Below are 22,149 nucleotides of genomic sequence, written 5' to 3'. Positions count from 1 at the left end.
AGGTGTGTGCCACTATGCCCAGCTGAGAATTTTTCAAATAATGTATCTTATTCCATAAAGTAATTTGATAATTCATCAAAAACACAAGAATAATGGCTTTGCAACACAAGAGGACATTTCTCTGTGATGTATAAATATCACTGATTGAAAAAAATGTCCTGAACAAATATAACATGAGCCACATTTTAAAAGTGAGACAGTTCTGCAGCAACTACACAAGATGGTGTAATGGGATTCTCGAGGCTGCACAGCGTATCCTCACAGGAACCGTTAATCAAAGTACACAGTGTGGTATACAGGGAGAAAGAAGTCAGAAGCATTAGAGGGACTCAAAACTTCTACCGTTCCCAGGACCTTAGCTCAGTAGCACAGGACGCATCTATTTTCAGTTGGATACAGTGGTTGAAGGGGACCCTAGTCTTGTTCAAGAAGTCTTTTATACCTCTCTGGGCTTGGAGGCAAAAAGCAAGTAACATTCCAGGTTCAACAGCAAGAGAATGTGACAAAAAAGGTAGAGCATCAACCTTTATACGTTCTGTTAAAGCTAGTGTAAGCTGTCCCAATCTACTTGGACCCTAAGACAGAACCAGATTTATTGTTAGCATATTTCACTCAGGTCTGGCCAAATGTCAGCACCATTTTTAGAGATGGGTAACGGACCACGGGTTGCACAGATCAGCTGGGATTAGTCCTCCACTTGTGCCCTCTCCCTCACTAGGTGGGACAAGCTTTCTTCATCAGATTATCCATCATCATTCTTCTTTCATATCTTTTATATTTGTAGAACAGAAAAACAAGAAGGAACATCAGAGTAGTAACCACTTACATCATTGAATAAGGTATAGTTTTAAACACTGTAGTTTACCAAATATTCCAGTGAAAATCTGTTCGTGATCCTGCACAGAAGTGACAGCCCCTTACTTTCTCCCCACGAAGACTGAACTTTAGGAAATGTACCATGCACTGATCTGATTCCGTGGGCACTCACCTAACACCGACAGAATATGCTGCAGTGGTTTTACATCAGTTTTTCAATGGCTGGTCATCAACATCAAAATGTTTTCATAAAAATCAGATTAACTTCTTATTATAACTGATGATATAGACAATTCTTTTTAAGATGGCAAGAGGCATTATGGTAATCATTGTTGATCACCTTGTATTGTTTTTACATCATGTACTATGTCCATCCTTTTGATTTGACTGACTCTGTTCTGTTATGTCACATTTGGTTTTATTCTCTTCCAAAAAAGTAGTAAGAACTGTGGGAGTAATAAAACCCAAAATGTGTAATTGTTATTGTAAAAAGAGAGGAAAAGAAAGTGCTCTAAAGGATATAACCGCATGTATATTTAAGTGTATAAGATAGATAACCATATTACTGAATTTTTGTTGGATCACTGAACAGAACTATTTGCAGTCTCACTGTTTCAATGTCCACTTTATATGCTTTAATTTTGTAACTTGAACAACTATTTCTAAGATGACAATATGTAATCTATTAACTAGTGATTTCTTACTGTTTATTTTTTGAAATTCTGTATTACTTATACCCTTTTTCTGTTTTTTTTTTCCTTTTTCTCTTTAAATAAAATTAACAAAAAAATTGGATTAACTGAGTGGTTGTGGTGATGCACACCACTAATCCTGGCACTCAGGAGGCTGAGGCAAGACTGCCTCAAGTTTGAGGCCATCTTGAACTACACAATAAGACTGTCTTAAAAAACTAAAAATAAATCAACCAAATAAATTTTATGAACTATACTCACATTTTAACAAATAATCACTTAAATTAGGAGTTATATTAATATCATTACTAAATGTCAGGAATATGGTGGTATTTTGCCATCCCAACAAAAAGTGACATTTGTCCATTGTGTCATGGACAATGCCACATTATTTATTTCTGTACTGTGTATCTTCTATAGTCTCTCCATAGCATGGTTTGCTTCACATTACAACTGGCGTGGGTTCCTAATGATGCAGTGAACCTGTCATAGCCTTCCTGGCTCAGTTCCTCCTGAATCAGACTGAAGGACAGGAAAAGGACTAGGATTATTTTTAGAAGGAAGCAACATTAAAGGGATTAAAAAGCCTCTTTGAAAAAACAAGGTGTGCGGGAGGCTGAGTAGCCACTCAAAATTTAATGGATCTACAAGGCATCTATGAAAACCCCACAACAGCACATTTAGTGGTGAAATACTGGATGCTTTGTCCCTCAGATCAGGAAGGTGATATGCATGTCTCATTTTGCTTCTTTATCCAAACATATACTGAAGTTCCTGAGCAGTGCAGTTAGACAACAAAGAAAAAGACATTTCAAATAAGAAAGGAAAAAGTACGATTTTTAAAATTTGTAAACATATGGAAAATTATACAAATCTAAAATTAGTAATCAAGCTCAGCAAGGCTGCAGGAGAGAAATTCAACATTAAAAAATCAACTGGGTGTTTATCCACTCGTGCTGTTTTGAGTGCGTCCAGAGAGGCTTCTGCGTTGGGAGCCTGCAGTCTGGTGTGGTGGTGGCGTTGAGGTGAGGCCCAGTGGTCAACTCATGCGTGGTGCTGCCCAGGGGAGCAACTACTGTGGTTTTCCTGGGAGCCCGGTCAGCTCCGTGAGAGCAGCCTGGACCTGAAGCTCTTGTTTCCTGTCTCCCCACACGATGGTCACTCACATGTAACCCTCATGCTGTTGCCCCCATCTCACTTTGACAGTCGTGGGTGCCCTCACCAAAGGTTGAACAGAGAGAGCCTGGACTCTGAACTTCCAAAACTGTGAGTGCATCAAATTCTTCCATTTATAAAGTATCTATCCTCGGGCATTTGTTATAGCAACGGAAAAGTGACTGACATAACTCTAAAAATAAAATTAATAATTACCCTTGTAGTAGTATAAAAAATATTGAGGTGATTTAGTGAAAGAACTACAAAATTTATACTTTGAGTAGTACAAAATATTGCTGAAGGGATTAAAAAGGACAAAGATTAAACATTCCACGTTCATGGATCGATAATAAGAAAACCCTCTCTAAAATGACTTATAGAAAACTCTTCTAAGGATACTGATGTCTTTGTAAAAATTAAGATTCTGAAATTCACATGGAATTATAAAGGACCCAAAGGTAAAACAATCTTCAAAAGGAACGCTCTGATTTTAAACTTTGCTGTAAAGCAATAATAACTAACCCAAGAGAGTACTGGCACAAGGATAGACCTGGGTAGATCAATCGAATAGCATTCAGAGTTCAGAAATAAACTCCAATATGTATGGTAAACTGATTTTCAACAAGGCTGCTTTTTGGTGAGATTGCCAAGATTATCCAATTGGGGAAAAACAATCTTTTCAACAGATGGTGCTGGATGAGAGTGGTCATTTAAACAATGAAATTGGACTTGACTTTGTATTATATACAAAAATTAGCTCAGATGAAGACCTAAAATGAGCCAAAATGATAAAATTTTCAGGGGTAAATAAATCTTTATGTGCTTGGACTTTGCATAAATGCCTACGTTAGGTAAGATACCAAAATTATGAACAATGAAAGAAAAAAAAATTCACCAAAAAAGCCAAGGAAATCAGAGAAAATACTTGCAAATCAATCATATATTTGATAATGAACTTATATAAGGAATTCTTACAAGTCAGTAAAAAAGAAAAATAAGCTAAATAAAAAATGGGCAAAGGGGCCAGGTGTGATGGTACACACCTATTCCCACACTCAGTGGGCTGAGGCAGGAGGATCACAGTGAGTTTGCAGCCAGCCAGAACTACGTAGGAAGGCCCTGACTGAAAAATCAAAACAAAACAAAAAGGACAAAGGATGTGAATAGACATTTCTCTAAAGAAATTTACAAATGCCAATATGAACATGAAAAGACATTAATCAAAATCACAGTGAGACACTATTTCATACCTATTAAGACTGCCACAATCAAAGTGTCAGGTAACATGTGCTGGCAACAAGGAGAGAAGTTAAAACTACTGTAAAATGTTTTCTGGTGGAAAGTGACTGACCAGGCAGAACTGTATTTAAGTGATAACTAATTGTAACACTGAATCAATATAGTCACAAAGTCCAACTTTCTGCGGTAGAGAAATAGCCTGTGCGTGATTAAGAACAGGTTTTCACTGTGCTATTTGATAAACAGCAGTAATTGTACTTACACTCACACCTCAGTTGCTACATAATTAGTATTGTAGTGTTACTCTTTCTACCCCATAAATATTGTAAAAGATGCTGAAAGAAGACTGACAAATGATTAAAACACTTAACCAAGGTGGGAGTGTACTAAATGTGTGTTTGTGTTGTAACCCTGGATTTATCCCTGGGAACTGTTAGCCAAAGCTAAGCACAATGTACTAAAGAGCCATTAATACAGTTCTGTGTTTAAAATAAAAATACTGGGTGGGGTACTTGCACTAGCTTGTCATCACTGTTTATAGAGATGTTTTCACATTGGTTTCCATCATATTTTCTTGGTTTCTGTTTTAGAGACCGATCATGTAGCCTAATTTTGTCTATGGCACCAGAGGCTAGAAGAAAACCTTTCTTAAACACAAAACCAAAACCAAAAGCCCTTCTAGTGTTAGGTATTTTGGTATCTTACATATGTATGGATGGTAAAATATGCCCTGTGCCAATGAGGAAACCCTGAGAATTATACTAATTAGTTTTGGAGATGTGATGCTTGCTTATATATTTTTTTCTCAGATTGTAACATAATCTCTACTAAAGCTTTATGACTACATGAAGTGAGAATGTGAAGGTCATTATTTAATGTTAAGTGAATAAATGAAGATTATGAAATGTCATTCTAACAAGCTAATTCTGCTGCTCCTACATTTTAAATGTCTTTGTCAAACTATGCTTTGTTCTTCATTTATTTTTTAGTACTGGGGATCTGAACCTAGGGCCTCACACATGTTAAGTATGTCCTCTACCCACCCACCTCTTTAAAAAAGTTTTATTTTGAGACAGACTCTTGCTAAGTTCTCAGGCTGGCCTGGAACTTGGAATCCTCTTGGTTTTGCCCTCTGAGTAGCAAAGATTTCAGACATGTGCCACCACATCCAACTTCCTTCATAAATATTGATACATTTTTGTTATCCCTCACCGACTACAAACTCCTGGGCTCAAGTGATTCTCTTATTTCTGCCTTCCAAGTATCTGGCACTACAGGCACATGTTTTATATGTGTCCTATGTACAAGAGTTTTAAATGCCTCATAGAGAAGTAGTAACATAAGGGTCAGGATGGCTACCAGAGAATGTACTCTAAAGAATGAAAAGCACCATGTGATAGAATAATAAGGTTAAATGTACCTTTCTGTAGTCCACAAGATTTTGATATTCAATATAGTTGCCTCCTCCCACTACAAAAACAATTGCCTAAAAACGTAAACATAGAAAGAAATAATTAAATTAATTGAACAGAATTCTGAAAACAGAATTTTAACTTTCAAGCAACATGTATTTTAGACTGGAACTTAGTCTCTGATTGAGGTTAAAAAAAAAATGAGGTAACCAAAGGCTGCATCTAGCCACCTGCTGTTTAAGAACTTTATTTCTAAAAAGTATATACATTTAAAATTTTAATGTCTGCTGAATAGTAAAAAGATTTTTCAGAAACTGTAGAAGAAAATTAACTATACTATTGAATGAATAGTAACATAATCCAAATGGCTTTGCCTAAAGGACATTTTTGAATTTGCATCTATTATAGATAGGAAATTAGAAAATCAAGCAGTTATATAATTTCAAATATGTTATTTACTATATAGTATTTACTTTTACTGAGAAGCCTCTTTGTTTTTCAAATGAAAATATAGTCATATCAACTTTACAAATTTTTGGAGTACAATTCTGGAAGGTTCAAACATAAAACTTTCATTTTCTGTAAGTTAATTTTGTTATTTTAAAACAAAATATTTTAAGTTTAAACAGATTTTAATTCAGGAAAATATATTTGCTGAGAATTTAAAAAATTGTGGCTGTACAGAATTTATCAAGATTAGTGTACACTATTCATAATAAAGTCTTATTTATGACACATACTCAAGATGGCTTGGTTACCTGATCTTTCTTTCCTAGGAACAGAGAATTTTTATGCAAACCTTACCTCTTGGAATGGATTTTTGTTTCTAGGCACTGAGCTGTAATAAAGAAAAACCATACTGAAAATTTCACTCATAGTGTTTACTACAAATAAAACAGAAACGGGAAACACACTTGCATATACTTGTGAGTGCTGCTAGACAGGTATCTGTAATTTCTTCTTCCTCTGATGAGAGTAGTGGGTCTTTTAGCACCCCAGGGGAAGAAGCCAGAAGTAGCTACTTCAGTGTCTAAAAGGGAATGGGCCAATCTATTAATTTTGAAATGTAATTTTAGAAGCTGGAACAGCAGGTACCATGAAGAAAAGTGAAGTGTGGACATATGTGAAGTGATGACACAGGTATTTCATGTAGTAAGTTTTCACCATGTTCAAAACAATATTCATATAATCTGGGGATAGTACATTTGCATAAAAACTGAATAAACATAATATAGGGAAGGAAAGTGAAAATGGGAAAAGGGATTTGTGTTTTACTGTAGTTTGTTATTTTTATTATATATATATTTTTTAATTTTAATTTTTATTTTTTATGTTTTGTCTTTTTTTGGTACCGGGGATTGAACTCACGACTGCCTGCTTGCAAGGCAGGCGCTTATGCCGCTGAGCTAAATCCCCAGCCCCTATTTTTGTTACATATTTAAAATACTTTTTTCTATAAAGGATCTTTATTAAAGACATTTTTCCAAGTTTTGCATGGCAGCTTTGTATTTGTTTTTAGTGCTAAAATATGTGGTATAGTTACTCTACAAGGACAGCTTACATTTTCTTCAAAAATAATTTTTGAAAATCACCAAGGAAAGAGCGATGGTATTCTCTTAATTGTTCAGTGGCTAAACACAGTTCTTTCATTTTTCTTCATTTCTACGGCCTGTCTAAATACTCCACAGGAGTGGATAGAAGTTTACCTGATCAAAATGCTTCCAAAGTGTTTGACTTCCCTCTAGCAAATGTAAGTTCCTCTGACAGTAGACATGGGTTGAGCAGAGATGAGACTAAAATAGCACTGTATTGCTAGTTATTAATAACAAAAATTTAACTGTGCGATGGCTCAGGAGAAGGCTCTATTAAAAATGAAGTTCAGCCTGTCTTGTCTTATTAATGCTAATATGTCTCCTATGTTACATTCAAGATTTAAACATTCTGTGACTCCTATCTGTTTGTTATCTATATTCAAGGAAGAAAATAATTAAGACAAAATTATGAATGTAGGAGAAAAGTGCATATAAGAAAAAAGATACAAAAACCCACGCTGTGACATGTATAATGAATGGTTTTTACTGTACTTACAGCTGTACAACCACCACTGTTTAATTTTAGAACCTTTTTATCACTCCTAGCAAGCCCTTGTGCCCCTAGTGGTAGTTACTATTCATCCTTCCTTTGCATAATTTGCTGTCAAATTTCCTTGACCACTGTAAGCTGGTATTAGCAGCTTCTTATATCAAAGTATTTCTGGCAACCTCAGAAAAGATACTAACATTTAAAATTACAAAACAGTTTAGCCACAATGATGTGAAAGCTCGGGATTTCAGAGCAAGTATGAAGTTCTAAAAATCCCAAACATAAGTGACAGGCAAGTAGACACCGGCCCCACCATTCCACCTAGTTTATCTTAATGTGACTTGTAGGCTGTCTTTTCACATCACTGTGCCTTGTCTGTCACAAAATTCAGAAATTTAGACAGAGGAAGTGTCCTCGTAGTCATGGCTCCCAGGGACTTGGATTTCAGATTAATTACATAAAAAACACGTAAGTCACTGGTATATAATATAAAGCTTCTTTCATTTGATCTAAAAAGAATATTCACGTTAAAACACATTTTACCCAAATTTGCCTCCTCACACTTAAAATTTTGCTTTCCCTTTCAAGTATACACGCACCCATAAAGAAATACATTTACTGGATTTCTGTTTCCTTACAAAGTAACAGTGCTATTAAAACTATGTATAATTACCAGTGATTATCTGAGTGATGAGATTAGAATACATAGTTTCCTTAATCAGTTATGTAGTTTGAAGTTCTTTTGTAGTTTGAATTTTTAGTAATAACCAGCACTGTTTAATAATAATAATAAAAACCCAATCATTTCATTCCTGGAAAGAAATCACACAATAAATCATGTAAGACAAAAGCTGCTTACCTTTCATTGCCCCGAAGCATTTTGGGATCAAAATATCGATAGTCATCAGTTTCCTATTTAAAAAAACAGACTTCACAATGATTCTGGGATTTCTCTTTAGAGGCCCACAGTCCAACAATACTACACTAAGTCAATGAATCTCTCAATTCTGCAGAGTGTATAACCAGCACCTCTGAAATTTAATGAGAAGTCACTGTGTGCTAACCCTTAACTGCTTTAAATTGCTCAATCTAGTCTATCAGGTGGTTACTATTATTGTTTTCATTTTTCAGATGGGCAAGTTTGAGGTGCTAAGACATTAATTTTTCTAAGGTCACATATCTAAGTATGGAAACCCAGTGTTGAACTCTGGCAGTCTAACATTACTGTCAAAGCTCATAATCACCATGTTTCTCAGAAACACCTCTTTTATACTTCTGAAAACAATGAACGCACTTAAGCACTTCTGTTTTAACTTCATCAGTCCATGATTTTATTGAACATACAGAATACCTAATACATGTTCATAATCTTGCTTATCTGAAACTTCGAGTGGGTCTCTATTAAACTGGAAATGTCTCAATATTAAAGGAGTTGGAAGATACTGCTCTACTACTTGATATAATTACTTCCCAAATTCTGCCCCCTACTCCTTGTATAGCAGATCAGTCAAAGAAGCTCATTTTTCCCTCCTGGCATACAGTCTCCCGAAAGCTGATAGGGAACAAACACACTGTGTGTAGTTCTGCCGTCTCCACCTGCACACAAGGGTGGCTACTTCCATCAACCACGGCAGTCTCAGTAAACCCAGATGTGTTAGAATCCTTCAACACCACCAGGCAGACTTACAAGGAAAGATGAAACCTATTTGATATCTACGTCATCTTAATTTCAATTTATTCCATTAGGACAAATCAAAGGAGAACATAATGTAAGTTATACAAATGCATCTAAAGTTAAACTGCAACATTCTGAAGCATTTGAGATGAGACACATCAGGACTAGCTGCCAGGTTTAACCCAGCATACCTTGCTACTTCTCAGCGCCTCAATCAGCCTGTCTGGGCGGAAGGAAAGGACAGAAGAGTGCAGGCAGCTAACTCAGCTAGCAGATGGACGAGCCGTTTTCTAAACAGGAAAATTTGCTTTTTCTAATAAAAAAGTCTGCAGTATTGTGCCTTCAGTTATAAGTTCAACAGAACTGATAAATTTTTCCAATGTGGAGAAATATTTGAGTAAAACAATTGAGCCATCTCCATGTTTACGACAGGAAAATGTGCAGGAGCGTACGTGCTGGAAAGCGCACGAGGCGGAGTACAGAAGAGCAGGCCTCTGGGTCCAGTCCTGCTACCAGCAGTGTGGTCGGGAAGTCCCTGTTTCTTTGTTGCCTCGCCTCCATTATTAAAATGACTTAAGTTTTTTTAAACACTATATTTTTGTGATTCCTGAAGGTCATGGCCTCTAATCAATCTAGCATAATGGTAATACATCTGGCCCGTAGTTAAAACCTCATCTCTGTCATTTATTAATTGTGTATTCTCAAGCAAGTTAACTGATCACAGGTATTCTTCAATTTCTGCATCCATATAATGAGCAATGATCACAGTAGTTTACTGGAAGGTTCTACTGAGAATTAAATGACATTAAAAAAAACCTTTAGGTTGTTCTATGCACATAAGTACACAATAAATGTTAGCTATTACTCTTATTCCTAGTCTTCATCTGAAGTCAAAGGACGGTAACCAAATATTCTGAATGTTCTTAACCCTTTATGTGTTTGGCATCTGTGTAAGGTTTTGCATTTATTTATACTTTTAACCTTTGTTATTATTTGGGATAATATAAAGAAATTAACTGCTTTTTATGAAGCTATATTCTGTAAAATAATTAGTAATACATTTATACTTTTCTGAGGCTTTCCAAAAGAATCCTCTCTTCATATGTTCTGGAGTGCAGTGACAAAGTCTATGACTTTATTAAATATCACTATATTTATACTGATCTTCAAATGGAAGCATCTGGGCCTTGTTAGCTTATCATTACACATAATTCTCCCATTCCTTTCATAACAGCAATTGGCCTTTTAGGGATGTTTTACTATATCTTCACTTCCTCAAGAATGAATTTTAAAATTTGTTTTTGTTATTTTCCTATTATTGCTACCTTTTATCAATTACTCAAACAAGTCACATTAATCTAAAGATTCTATTCTCTCAAGTCTGGAATGGTAAGCTCTCACTGCCAAGTGTATGGTGATTCAGTGAGATCATCTCAAACTAGGGTTTTGATGGTGGTAGGGTCTTGACGTTTTTCTTGATTCCAGGCTCTTATGACAAGCACCTGCTGGTTGCCATAGTAATCTGGTAGTACTTTTGGTGAAACAGATTGTGCGGATTTTTATATTTCTTTCTTCAGTTGCCAGCAGATAGCTTGGAAACCTGCTCTTTAAGTAAACGTTAACAATATTTATTCATTTGTTTATTCACCTGATAATTTCCCTTTTAATTTACTATCTCCAGCCCAAAAGAAATACTATCATCTGAATATATTTCTTTAAGTTATTTTATGCATTCCTCTAATTTTCTTAAAATAAGACTAGTCATCTATGCACTGCACCAAATAAGGAGATCAGTTCTTTTTGATTTACAGAAACGTATGCATTAGGACATTTTACATTTAATTACAAATCCAGGATGTAATCTACATTTACTGTGGGTGAGAGCTGGATAGAATGATTCTGGCAGCTGGGAAAGCCATTCCCAGTTACCTGTGATAATGGTTAAAAAAGGATCTGAAAACATGGATTCTTTCCTTTCTCTCGCGTATTCCACTATGCTTAACATCACAATAAACTAAACCTTCTTTTATCATCTTCCATATTAGTCAGTTTGACACCACAATTTACAAGCTCAATGTAAAATGTTACTCACAGGGTTTGACTTCATCTCCATGAGATTGTCTAAAATACGAGTGACAGGAAGATTCTGTGGAACAGATCAGTATTTTGTTAAATAGCAGAAAGGAATTTTGGTTTGCTCCTCTCATAACAAAAGTCTACTTTAAAGTTAACTATGCTTATCTTTCAATTATAAACACAGTCTAAAATTATATATTCTGTGAATGGTCAAGACAGTGTCATAGATGTAAGTACTCAACATTCAAATTTCCACAGAAAAAATATAATTCTCAATAAAATGCTCCTTTCAATACTTAAGTTTTAGTAGGTAGAAATGTCTGGGCTTTTTGCTTTGTAGGATGCTTGCTTTTTAATCAGATTTTTGGTTTTAAGTAAGAATCCCACTGCTTTTAAATTTTTTTTTCCTGTGGATCCTACATTTTCTTTAAAAATCTAATAAACTTTGTGAAAAGTATGAGATCAGATACAAGTTTTATCATTTTTCTTCTTTTTTTTTTTTTTTTTACATTTTTTTTTTCTTTTTCCTTTTTATCGGTACCGGGGATCGAACTCGCGACCATCTGCTTGCAAGGCAGGTGCTTATGCCGCTGAGCTAAATCCCCAGCCCCAAGTTTTATCATTTTTCTAAAGCATAAGACACGGAATACAGAAAGTTTATTAAATGACTCTTGTTCAATTCAAGTGTATTTCTACTGGGACAATATTCTGCCTATTTTGAACTGATATTTTCTTTGTGAACTGTACGAGATGTTCTGGAAATAATAGTTTTGTATCTATTGAAGGCTTCACATAACAAAAGCAATATTGCTAAATCTGATTATTATGAATACTGTAGCTAGTACACTATTTTACAAGGGTTTTCACTTTCTTATGTCACAAAACATTTTAACCAAAATAGAACTAAGGAAAATGCTGCTCTCTCCCAACAGAAAATAAGCAGTTTTTCTCTTTTACTAGATTAGTTAAATAAAATCCCTAAGATAATCTTAGGCAAAGAAAATTAAAATTAAGGCTGTTTCATTATTCTCTGATATCATGTTGGCTGGAAACTTTTAAATATAAATAAACACCAACTGCTCGAACAGATTGTATGTACTTCCTTAATACTCTTTAGAATTAAAATAAAAAGGTGGCTCCAAATTTTACCTTGTTATGTTTTGTTTCAAAAAAATTTTGTTCATTTGAGAATAAATCCAATCCACAAATTTCTCTAAAGAATAACAGGGTGCAAATTAAGATGTATAATAATGTCTTACCCAAAGGAGAAAACTATTATTACATATTTCTCCCAAGTAATACCAATAAAAGATGATGATACAACATTAATAGGTAAAAATAAAAAATTTTATATTATAGAATTGTACTAAAATTGACAATTTTATATCCATTTCTCTATACTGAATTCTGTTTACTTTCTGAATTGTACTATTAGAGTTACACATGTAGAAAAATTAAAAGATTTTATGTTGTGATAAATTATGCATCACATTACTTTCATACTTGTCAAAATAATTCAAAATTTGGACATTTAACCAATATTTCATGGTAAATTTTCAGTTAGTTTAAAACTGAGATTTTTGGGGCTGGGGATTTAGCTCAGCAGCATAAGCACCTGCCTTGCAAGCAGGCGGTTGTGAGTTCGATCCCCGGTACCGATAAAAAGACCAAAAAAAAAAAAAAAAGAAAGAGATTTTCCTAAAAGGTACCATCCAATCTTACTTTGTGTTTTGCAGCTTTTGTTATGTCTAATGACAAGTCTGATAATGAGTGGCATCTTTCAAACAAAATTGTTCAAAAACTCAGGAGCCCAGAGATAATTCTTTATGTTTTTGCCTGGGCTTTACAATCGTCTAAAAGCATCAGCTACTACCACTACACAATGGAATTTTCACACACAATCACAGACTAAGGGAGACTTCAGGTATAGAGAAAGATAAAGGAAATAGTGAATTTAAAGGTGTAAGAAAGAACACTAAGAAACAACTTCTGAGCTTTGCCACAAATTAAAACACTACCTAGTTGTTCCTTGCCTGAGTGAAGGCATGAGTTAATAATTTTAAAGATCAATTATATACTGAGAATAATTTATGTATGAGATTAAGCAATTTTTACTGATTAAAAAACTGAATTGAAACGCCTTACACAATAGGAAATTGAAAACAACCAAACAAAAACATGCAATTCTCTTTTATTAGTAAATTATTAATTTGTCTTTAGAAACACAAAAACTTTGTATACCTCAGTAAGAGGTATAAATGAAATTTAATCAAATTAAAAACCCATCATTTCAAAAATCCTCAATAATTTTGTTTTTACAAATTGCAATTTAAGAAGTCAAATGAGGAACATTATTGTACTAGTTAGTACTGCCATTTTTATCAGTAGAGAACCACTGAGATACAGATTTGAGAGTCCTATACTAAAACATTAATATGTTCAAATACATGAACTAGAAACTTATCTGGAAAGCAACATAATGAGAATTCTATTTTCCAAAAGCTTAATTGCCTTTATGTCCTCAGTTATGTTTTATGATTTTAGTCACTGGAAAAAATTCAGAACAAAATAATGTTAACTGCTCAATGGGATGACGCATGCCTATAATCCCAGTACTTGGGAAGCTGAGGCAGAAGGATCATTGTGAGTTTGAGACCTGCCTGGCCTATAAAATGGGTTCAAGGCCAGCCTGAATTGCATAGTCAAACTCTGTCTCAAAGACACAAAAATGTTAACTTTATCTGTGATGGTGTACTTGCTTAAAAATGAATTGAAATAAAATATGCATAAAAATGAAAAACAAAAAGACAATCTAACAAATATAATACAGTTCTATAACCAAAACAGACTTTTTTCTCGCTGGAATTTCTTGTTGACTTAACTGCCAACTTCTTGCTGTGATTATTTCTAACTTTCCCATTGTACTCGTGGGCTTGGGATGTTACTCTGATTTTGATGCTAGAAACGGGTGGGGCAAGGATTCCTGTTGTCCTGCTGTCCTGATCCTGTTGTACTGGAGCCCTGGAGAGTGAAAAAGGACTACACGGACTCCCATGAGGATGATGCTTATCCAGAAGGTTGTTCACAGCCTGGTAAAGAACAAGACTGAATGTGCAGACACTGGGCACCCACCAGGCATAAGGACCACCCATCAGGGCTAGGAAGGGTGGATGCTGGAAGCGAAATAAAGATATAAGGGCAATAAGATGGATCAATGCTTACCAAATTTTTAAAATTGTAAGCCAGATGAGTATCTACAATGAGTATAACTTACAACATGAGACCAAAAAATATAAAAAGTGATTTTTTTCCCAGATCATAGCATGATAATGGCAATAAAATCAAGGTAACATGGATCCATAAAACACATGCATCTCTCTATTACCCAGCTTCAACAACTAGTGAATCATGCAAAATCCTGTTTTGCTTATACTTTTAACTATCACCTGTTCCCCTAGATGTTTTGTTTGTTTTTGAAACAGGATCTAACTATGTACACTTGGTTGGCCTTGAACTTATTATGTAGCCCAGGATGGCCTCAAACTCATCGTGATTCTTCTGCCACAGTCTCTCAAAAGCTGGGTACAGGCATGCGCCAGCACACCTGGTTCCCTAGATGTTCTAAAATACTCAAAGTCATCTTTAAACAATAAACGTTTCAGTATATATTCTCAATATACCAAAATTCTTTCAAAAAAAATCCATAACACTGTTAACCATACTAAAATAATTAACAATGTTTTCCCTCAGGTTTACTGATTACTAAAGATTTACAAATAAAAATTGTATATATTTAGGGTGCACAAAGTGTTATTTTGATATATGTATACATTACAAAATTATTACCATAAAGTTCAGTAGCTAATGTTAAATTTTCCTATTGTACAAATTTTTTATTCTTGCTAAGTTAAATCAATCTTAAATAAATACCACATAGCCATGTCTTTTAAAATTTTTTTAAATCTGTAGATTTCCACTTATAATTTATATGTTGCTAATTTAATTATTTTGGCAAACAAGTCAAAGTGAAACAGAAGACTTCTAAATTATGCAATTTTGTATTACAATATTCACCATCACATTGTTGTATAATTATCCTCTCACAAATATTTCAGATCTGTGAATATCATTCAACTGGCTGTATGTGATAGCTGATACATGTGATGCATAAAATTTACACCTCCGTAAAACACAGTATAAAAAGCAGTATAAGTGATCCAGAAAACTGGCCAAGGCTAATCCTACTTTTTTTGTGTAATTTATTTATAGGTTACAATGTTTATTCAGATAATAACAATCCAAAAGTTTTTATAGACTTATGAGGTGTATGTTACTTGTAATATTTCAAGTACGAGAAAGGACTGATTTCTACTATGTCTATCCTTGGTTTTGACTGACAGCTTTGTTTTTCCATATTTGACTTTATTCTCTTCCAAAAAAAAAAAAAAAAGTAGTAAGAACTAAGGAGTAATAAAACCCAAAATGTGTAAATTTTATTGTAAAAAAGAGAGGAAAAAAAAAGTGCTCTAAAGGATACAACTGCAAGTGTGTTTAGGGGTGTTAAATAGATGCCCATATTAATGTTTTTGGTTGGATCATTGAACACAACTGTTTGCAGTCTCACTGTTTGAATGTCTACTTTGTATGCTTTGATACTGTGATTTGAGCAACTATCTCTAAGATGATAATATGTAATCTATTAACTGGTGATTTTTTTTTTTTTGTAGTTCTGTATTACTTGTACCCTTACACCTCTTTGTTTTGTTTTTTCTCTTTCTCTTTTGAAATAAAATTTTAAAAAAATTAAAAAAAAAAGAACTGATTTCTAGCAGTCTCTTCTTTGATTTGTCTTACCTCTTATTGCTTAGAGCTCAAAATGCTCTGGACTCTCAAGATAGTACTGTGAATTTTTGAGCATTAGGATAATATAACTTCAAAAAATGGATTTCTATGAATTTAAATATTTGTTGAAAAAAACCTGTTTACTGAAGGGTACCTTGGTAATACTTATTGAGAACAATTAACTTGTCAAATCTTTGATTTCAAGGATAATTTGTTTTTATACTTTCTGAACTATAAATAAAACTCATGTATTAGCATAATAAAATATTTAACAGTACACCAATTTAGACAATTCTTGCAGGTATCATTAGAGGATTGTATATTGATCAAAAAATGGATTAAATATTTAGTAGTATGTCTTTACTAAGAAAGACTGAATCAGAGGTACTGACAATAATTTCTAAAAAAGACAATGAGGCTAAAAACTGTTCCCCAGGTACTCAGGAGACAATATAATCTGAATTTAAGGAAAAGTTTGAAAAGTAATCGGCCTATTACCTTTAAAAAATTAGGCATTTTCATTATTCTTTTATTTTGGTATTTTATAATAAAAGTATACTCACTAATATTTAAATAAAACCTTTGAATAGAACATCTGGTTTAAAACTAGAAACCAACTTTTATCTTTTTTTTTTTTTTTCTTCATCTTTTAGAAACAAGGTTTCACTATGCAGTTCAGGCTGGCCTTGAACTCACTTTATAGCCCAAGCTGGCCTTGAACTCACTTTATAGCTCAGGCTGACCTTGAACTTGTAGCAATTTTTTTGCCTCAACTTCTCGCATGTTGGGATCACAGGCATGTGCCACCAAGCCTGGCTATTATAAACTTACTGGAAACCTAGTTAAGTGCTATGGAAAATACAAAAATGGGGAAAAATTCTTTATACCCAAAGAATTTATCAAGTAGTAAAATGGAAAGAAAGAATATATGTATAAAACACTAAGAAATCATAAGCTAAAGTGTGGGGGAGGTTCAGAGAAAGAAATAAAAAAAAAAAAACACCTCACTTTTTCTGAAAACCTTTATATTCAGACCTGGATAACTGATTAACACTCGTTAGATTTTATAATTCATCTCACTACAGACAATTTATATGAAACAATGTATCTCAGAATTGCCACATAGTAAAAAACACAAATTGACAGATGGATGAAATAAAAACAGGAGAATATGGAGAACTGAAGGGTTCAGAGTGCTTGATAGACTAACGCATACTTAAAAAAACCCACAATAAAAAGTAAAAAGCAAGTTCTGAAGCAGAGCATATATACACTGGTAATATAAAAACCAAAGAACCACAAAATTCATTTAAAAATGTCCTATATGTAAAACTAAGGACTAAGAAAAAATATGAAATCAAGCATATTTTTATTCAAAATATTTTTCTACCTAAAATAGTTTACTTCCTACAAAATGCAAAGGACTCTTGATCTAAAGTTCATTAGTTTATTAATAGTCTTGCTACAATAAACAACATTCATTATACAGTAGCTCATTATCTAAATAGATTAAATTCATTTTTTTTTTTTTGGTCTTTTTCGTTTTTTTATCGGTACCAGGGATCGAACTCACGACCGCCAGCTTGCAAGGCAAGTGCTTATGCCGCTGAGCTAAATCCCCATCCCCCTAAATTCATTTTTTTAATTAATGTATTTTCACAAACATGAGAGTAAAGCCCAACTGAATGAATCTTTTTTTAAAAAAGCATAAAACTATGGAACTCTGAATAGTCACGTAAAAATACTCATATTCTTACATATAACAATGAATACTTCATTTTACTTTATTCCTAGTACTTATTTGAGTAAGCCTAGGAATTCCTTGAACTCAGCAATCAGCCTGTCAGTGTTAGGTGTAAAAGTTACTAGTGTGTTTTCTAAAAAGTGCACTTACTTGCTGTTTCAAAACCAGGTTCTTCACTCCTTCCATCACAAACTGTGATCCTGTATTCATGACTCGTGATAAGAGACTAGAAAAGGCAGAAGAGAAGGAGGACCACACTAAGTACAAATTGCTTCCCCCATTTGTTTCTGTTCCAATTATTCACCTCGTGTTGATGATTATTGTACCTATTACCTTTGCTGTCACTCAACAGCAAGAAGGGTCTTGAGAATTTCTGCTTCTTGGGGTATCCCTGCTGTAATTTTATTTAACAGTAAAATAGTAATACTCTGATTGATACTTATTTAAAAATATAAAAATAATTACCCTCAAAATAGTTTTAATTGTGTAGCTTTAAGTATACTTTTTAGGCAAACTGTAATTTGAAAACTCCTTACCTTTGATTGCCTTAGTACTAAAATACTAAAATTAAAAGTCATAATTCAATAACTTGCTATAGGAGTTCAAACACATGGAAAATATATATACGCCTGTAAATATTTTGCGTAGGTCAAATGCTGCTGGATTCTCTGTATAGCAACTAGATTCAATTCTGCATTGTATACCATCTCCCCTCTTTAGAAATACAATATTAAAAATGAAACATGATATAATTAGTGAATTCTACCTCAATTCTGAAGAGTTTTTTTTAATCTGAAGTTTTAACTACAAAAAGAACTCTAAAAGAAGACTTGCTATACTGGGTTTATCTTTATAGTTCAAAAAGGCTCTCACATGAATCAAAGGATGCTTTGTGGCACAGAAGAGTAATTCTTCATTGATATTAGAAAGCTAGACATAGCTTTCAAATTACCCAAGATTTTCTCACAAGTTTCTGTTATAATTCCCACCTAAAATATTACATGAAAAACAAACAGATTTCACTATTTCATAAAACTTTAAGACATGAAACCGGAAAATCTACACTGTTAAATATATAGGAATTATTTTCCAAAAATATTCTCCTTTTACCTATTTTGTCCTTACTTCCCTCAGAAATGGAGAGGGACAGGATGGAAATCCTTCACTAGGAGAAGTTAGAGAAAGTAACCTTCTTTGGGAAGCATAGTTCTGGGGCCATTCTCTGCATCAGCAGCTCTGAAAGGTGTGTACTCTTGTAGCACCTATGTAACACTATCTCACGGTGAGGTCAACTGAACTCATTTTGTGCAGCACTTTATAAAGGTTCTTAGGACTTCTGCTTTTGGAAATGTTTCATGAAAACCAATAGTTCAATGTGGGACTAAGATAAATCTGTCTTCCTCTGGGCTTTATAATTTATTCTAGCTCTAAATAATGTTAGAAATTTGAAACTTGCAGAGTATCGAAAAAGAGAAGTAAGAATTACCTTGTTCAGAGCCTTTGAGAAAAAAATATCACACAAATTTTATAAGATTCTGTGGAATAAAAAGTCATCCCCAGCCCTGGGGACATCCTAGCTACCATTTGGCATTAATGCCTTGATCTGTCTTGCAGATAGGTCTGAATGCTTAGCCTCAAGTCCACATTAGTTATCAATGCTGATATAAAGTTTTAACCTTCACATAGTTTCAGAAAATGAAAAATGTAACTTTATAAGAGCAAAGCATATGAAACCAATATCTCATACCCATGTAACCTTCCATTTTAAAAATTTTAAATTATCTAAGGAAAGGCATATTGACATTTTTCTGTATATCATGAAAATGCTCTGTATTCAAAGTGTCAGAAACTGATTTTTTTTTTAATGCATGAAAATCTGAAGTTTGGAGTCCAATTCCACGGGCATTATTAAAAACACTTACCCCATTGGTTTGGTGGTAGTACTGCCATAGCTGGTAGGAGCTGAAGCCATCTTGGCAAAAGCCCTATCAAATAATGAAATTATTAAAAGGAGCCTATCGGTGTCATTACTCCACATCATTATATTAAAATATTGATTATAATTTCTACTATGTAAATATTTTCTAAAAACATAATTTTTCAAATAATATACAGTAGAGCTAGGGATACAGCTCAGCAGCACAGCACCTGCCTGGCAAGCATGAGGTCCTAAATTCCATTGCTGGTACCAAAAACAAACAAAAAAACAAAACCTAAATAATACACAGGAAAGTTAGTACTGAAACACTGAAAAATTTTACAATTTTTTTCTGTCTGCTCATTAAGGGCAAGAAAAGAGGTTGAGATCTGTTGGCTTAAGAGAACAATTTCATAATGATTTAGTTTCCATACTGTTCTTCACATTTCATACTAAAGTGATCCCAGATATATGCCTTAATCCATGGCATCCTTGGGGGGTATAAACTCACTAATGTCAATAGAAATTACACATTTCAAGACTCAGTTCAAAACTCTTTATCATTACTCTTAGTTCTACTACTTAATGATCTCCCTTTTAATTATACCCTTCAACGTACAATTTTAGACTTAACTGAATAGTTATTTACTTTCAACTCTTTCACTGATCTATAAGATTACTAATGTATAAGATTATTAAATGATTTCTTTAATCTATATATAAGATTATTAAAGTTTGGACGAAAGCACATAGACTATGTCTTAGAAAATATTTTCCTCTGAGAATATTTTCACATTTCTCTGCAGAATCCAGAAAATATAGAATGCTCCTTGAAGAATTCAACACACTGAGGTCACTAACTGTTAGGAAGTTAGTTTATATTCTTATCTTTGGACACATCCATATACGACACATATAATTTAGAAATTAAAATCATAGCTAGGCATGATGGCACATGTCTACACTCCCGGTAGTATGGGGAGACTGAGGTAGGAGGATGTGACTAGGCAACTTGGTGACTAACACTTATCTGTAGTCTCCTTGAGATTATGAGTAAAGTTTTATTTTCTTTATATCTGACTTTTCAAAAATTTTCTTTAGTAAGAACCTCGTATGGCTCTTACAAACGGAAATTAAAATAAATGTCACAAATTACATATTTATTATTTATGTAAAATAATGCCCAAGGTTGCTTTCCCCAATAACTTCAAATACTGATTAAGGAATTTCACATGAATAATAGTATTTTTTTAAAAAACAGTGATACTAACACAGTCAAAGGTATAAATCAATGTATTATAAATGTTGGAAAAGACAGTTTTCAATTTTTCTTTTTAAACAAAGGTTTGTTGTAAAATTTTTCTTATTATGAATAAAAGGAAATTTGAAAACACAAAAAAGATAAGTAGCACTCACACTCACCATTCAGACATAATCATTATTAACAATTTGGTGCATTTCTCCTGTTATACATATTTTTGACACAATTGACAGATACAAATTCAATAACAGTAGGGAGTGTTGCTTATCATGCTCAGTATCAGAAAATGCAATGAAACCTCAGCATTCACAGGGTATTGGTACATGATCCTCAAGGATACAAAAATCTGTGGATGCTCAAATCCCTCACATAAAATAGCCTGGTATTTGCACACAACTCATGCATATCTTCCTTTATACTATGTTACTAATCTCTAGATTACTTATAATACATAATACAAAGTAAATGCTATAATAAATAACTGTTATACTGAATTGTCTAGGAATAAAAATGAAAAAAGCCTAATTTTTAGCAATTTTTTTCTTGAATATTTTCATGCTGAGAACTTGAAACCCAAGGATATGGAGAGCCAACAGTATTTATCAAACAATGTCATAAACTCTCCTTACCAAATAACATGAAATTTCCCAATTTCATTATGTAAGACTTCTACAACATAATTTTTTAACAATATAATTTTTAAAGACGCAATTATATTCTATTCCGATTTATTGGTTAATCTTTTTTTTTTTTTTTTTTTTTTTGGTACCAGGGATTGAACTCACGACCTCATGCTTCCCAGGCAGACGTTTTTGCCACTGAGCTAAATCCCTGGTTAATCTTACTGGTTAATCTTAATTGCCTGGCATTTATTAATCTTATTGCTAGACATTAAGGTGAGTTTTCAGAACTTCATCATTATAATTGCTTCTAAGATTTTGCAGCTTTAACAATTTCTTTGGGATAAATCTTTAACAACAGAAGTACTAGGGCAAAGCTATTTTTATTTTTATGTTTTTAGTACTGGGAATCAAACTCAAGATCTTGTACCTGCCAGGCAGGTGACAAAGCCAATTTAAGAAATAGTAGATGTTAGCTATACAGAATAATGGGCTTCATTTTGGCATATATGTACATGTATGTAATGTACTTCAACTATTTTTGGCCTCTTCCCCTGATCCCTTTCCTCATCTCTAATAGTTTCCCTTCCTGTTTCTTTTTCTCTCTCTAAGATTCC

General features: G+C 33.6%; 1 protein-coding gene across 5 annotated transcripts in view; it reads right to left on the bottom strand.

Moving 5' to 3' along the window:
- The window catches only part of Scfd1 (sec1 family domain containing 1), a 95,395-nt gene that overhangs the window by 5,688 nt on the left and 67,558 nt on the right, over window positions 1-22,149 (bottom strand). For all 5 annotated transcript variants that reach the window (XM_063246426.1, XM_063246429.1, XM_063246441.1 and 2 more), the window contains 6 exons: window positions 19,656-19,718; window positions 17,884-17,959; window positions 11,164-11,217; window positions 8,256-8,308; window positions 6,119-6,152; window positions 5,323-5,388 (listed from right to left, as the gene is read on the bottom strand). In XM_063246426.1, coding sequence (XP_063102496.1) covers window positions 5,323-5,388; window positions 6,119-6,152; window positions 8,256-8,308; window positions 11,164-11,217; window positions 17,884-17,959; window positions 19,656-19,718 — 346 coding nt within the window. The remainder of the gene's footprint in view (window positions 1-5,322; window positions 5,389-6,118; window positions 6,153-8,255; window positions 8,309-11,163; window positions 11,218-17,883; window positions 17,960-19,655; window positions 19,719-22,149) is intronic.

This window comes from Cavia porcellus, unplaced genomic scaffold (genome assembly GCF_034190915.1).
Source record: "Cavia porcellus strain 051 isolate PalLab524CR breed Dunkin Hartley unplaced genomic scaffold, mCavPor4.1 scaffold_1, whole genome shotgun sequence".
Lineage (NCBI taxonomy): Eukaryota > Metazoa > Chordata > Mammalia > Rodentia > Caviidae > Cavia > Cavia porcellus.
This window is presented reverse-complemented; position numbering and strand designations above follow the sequence as displayed.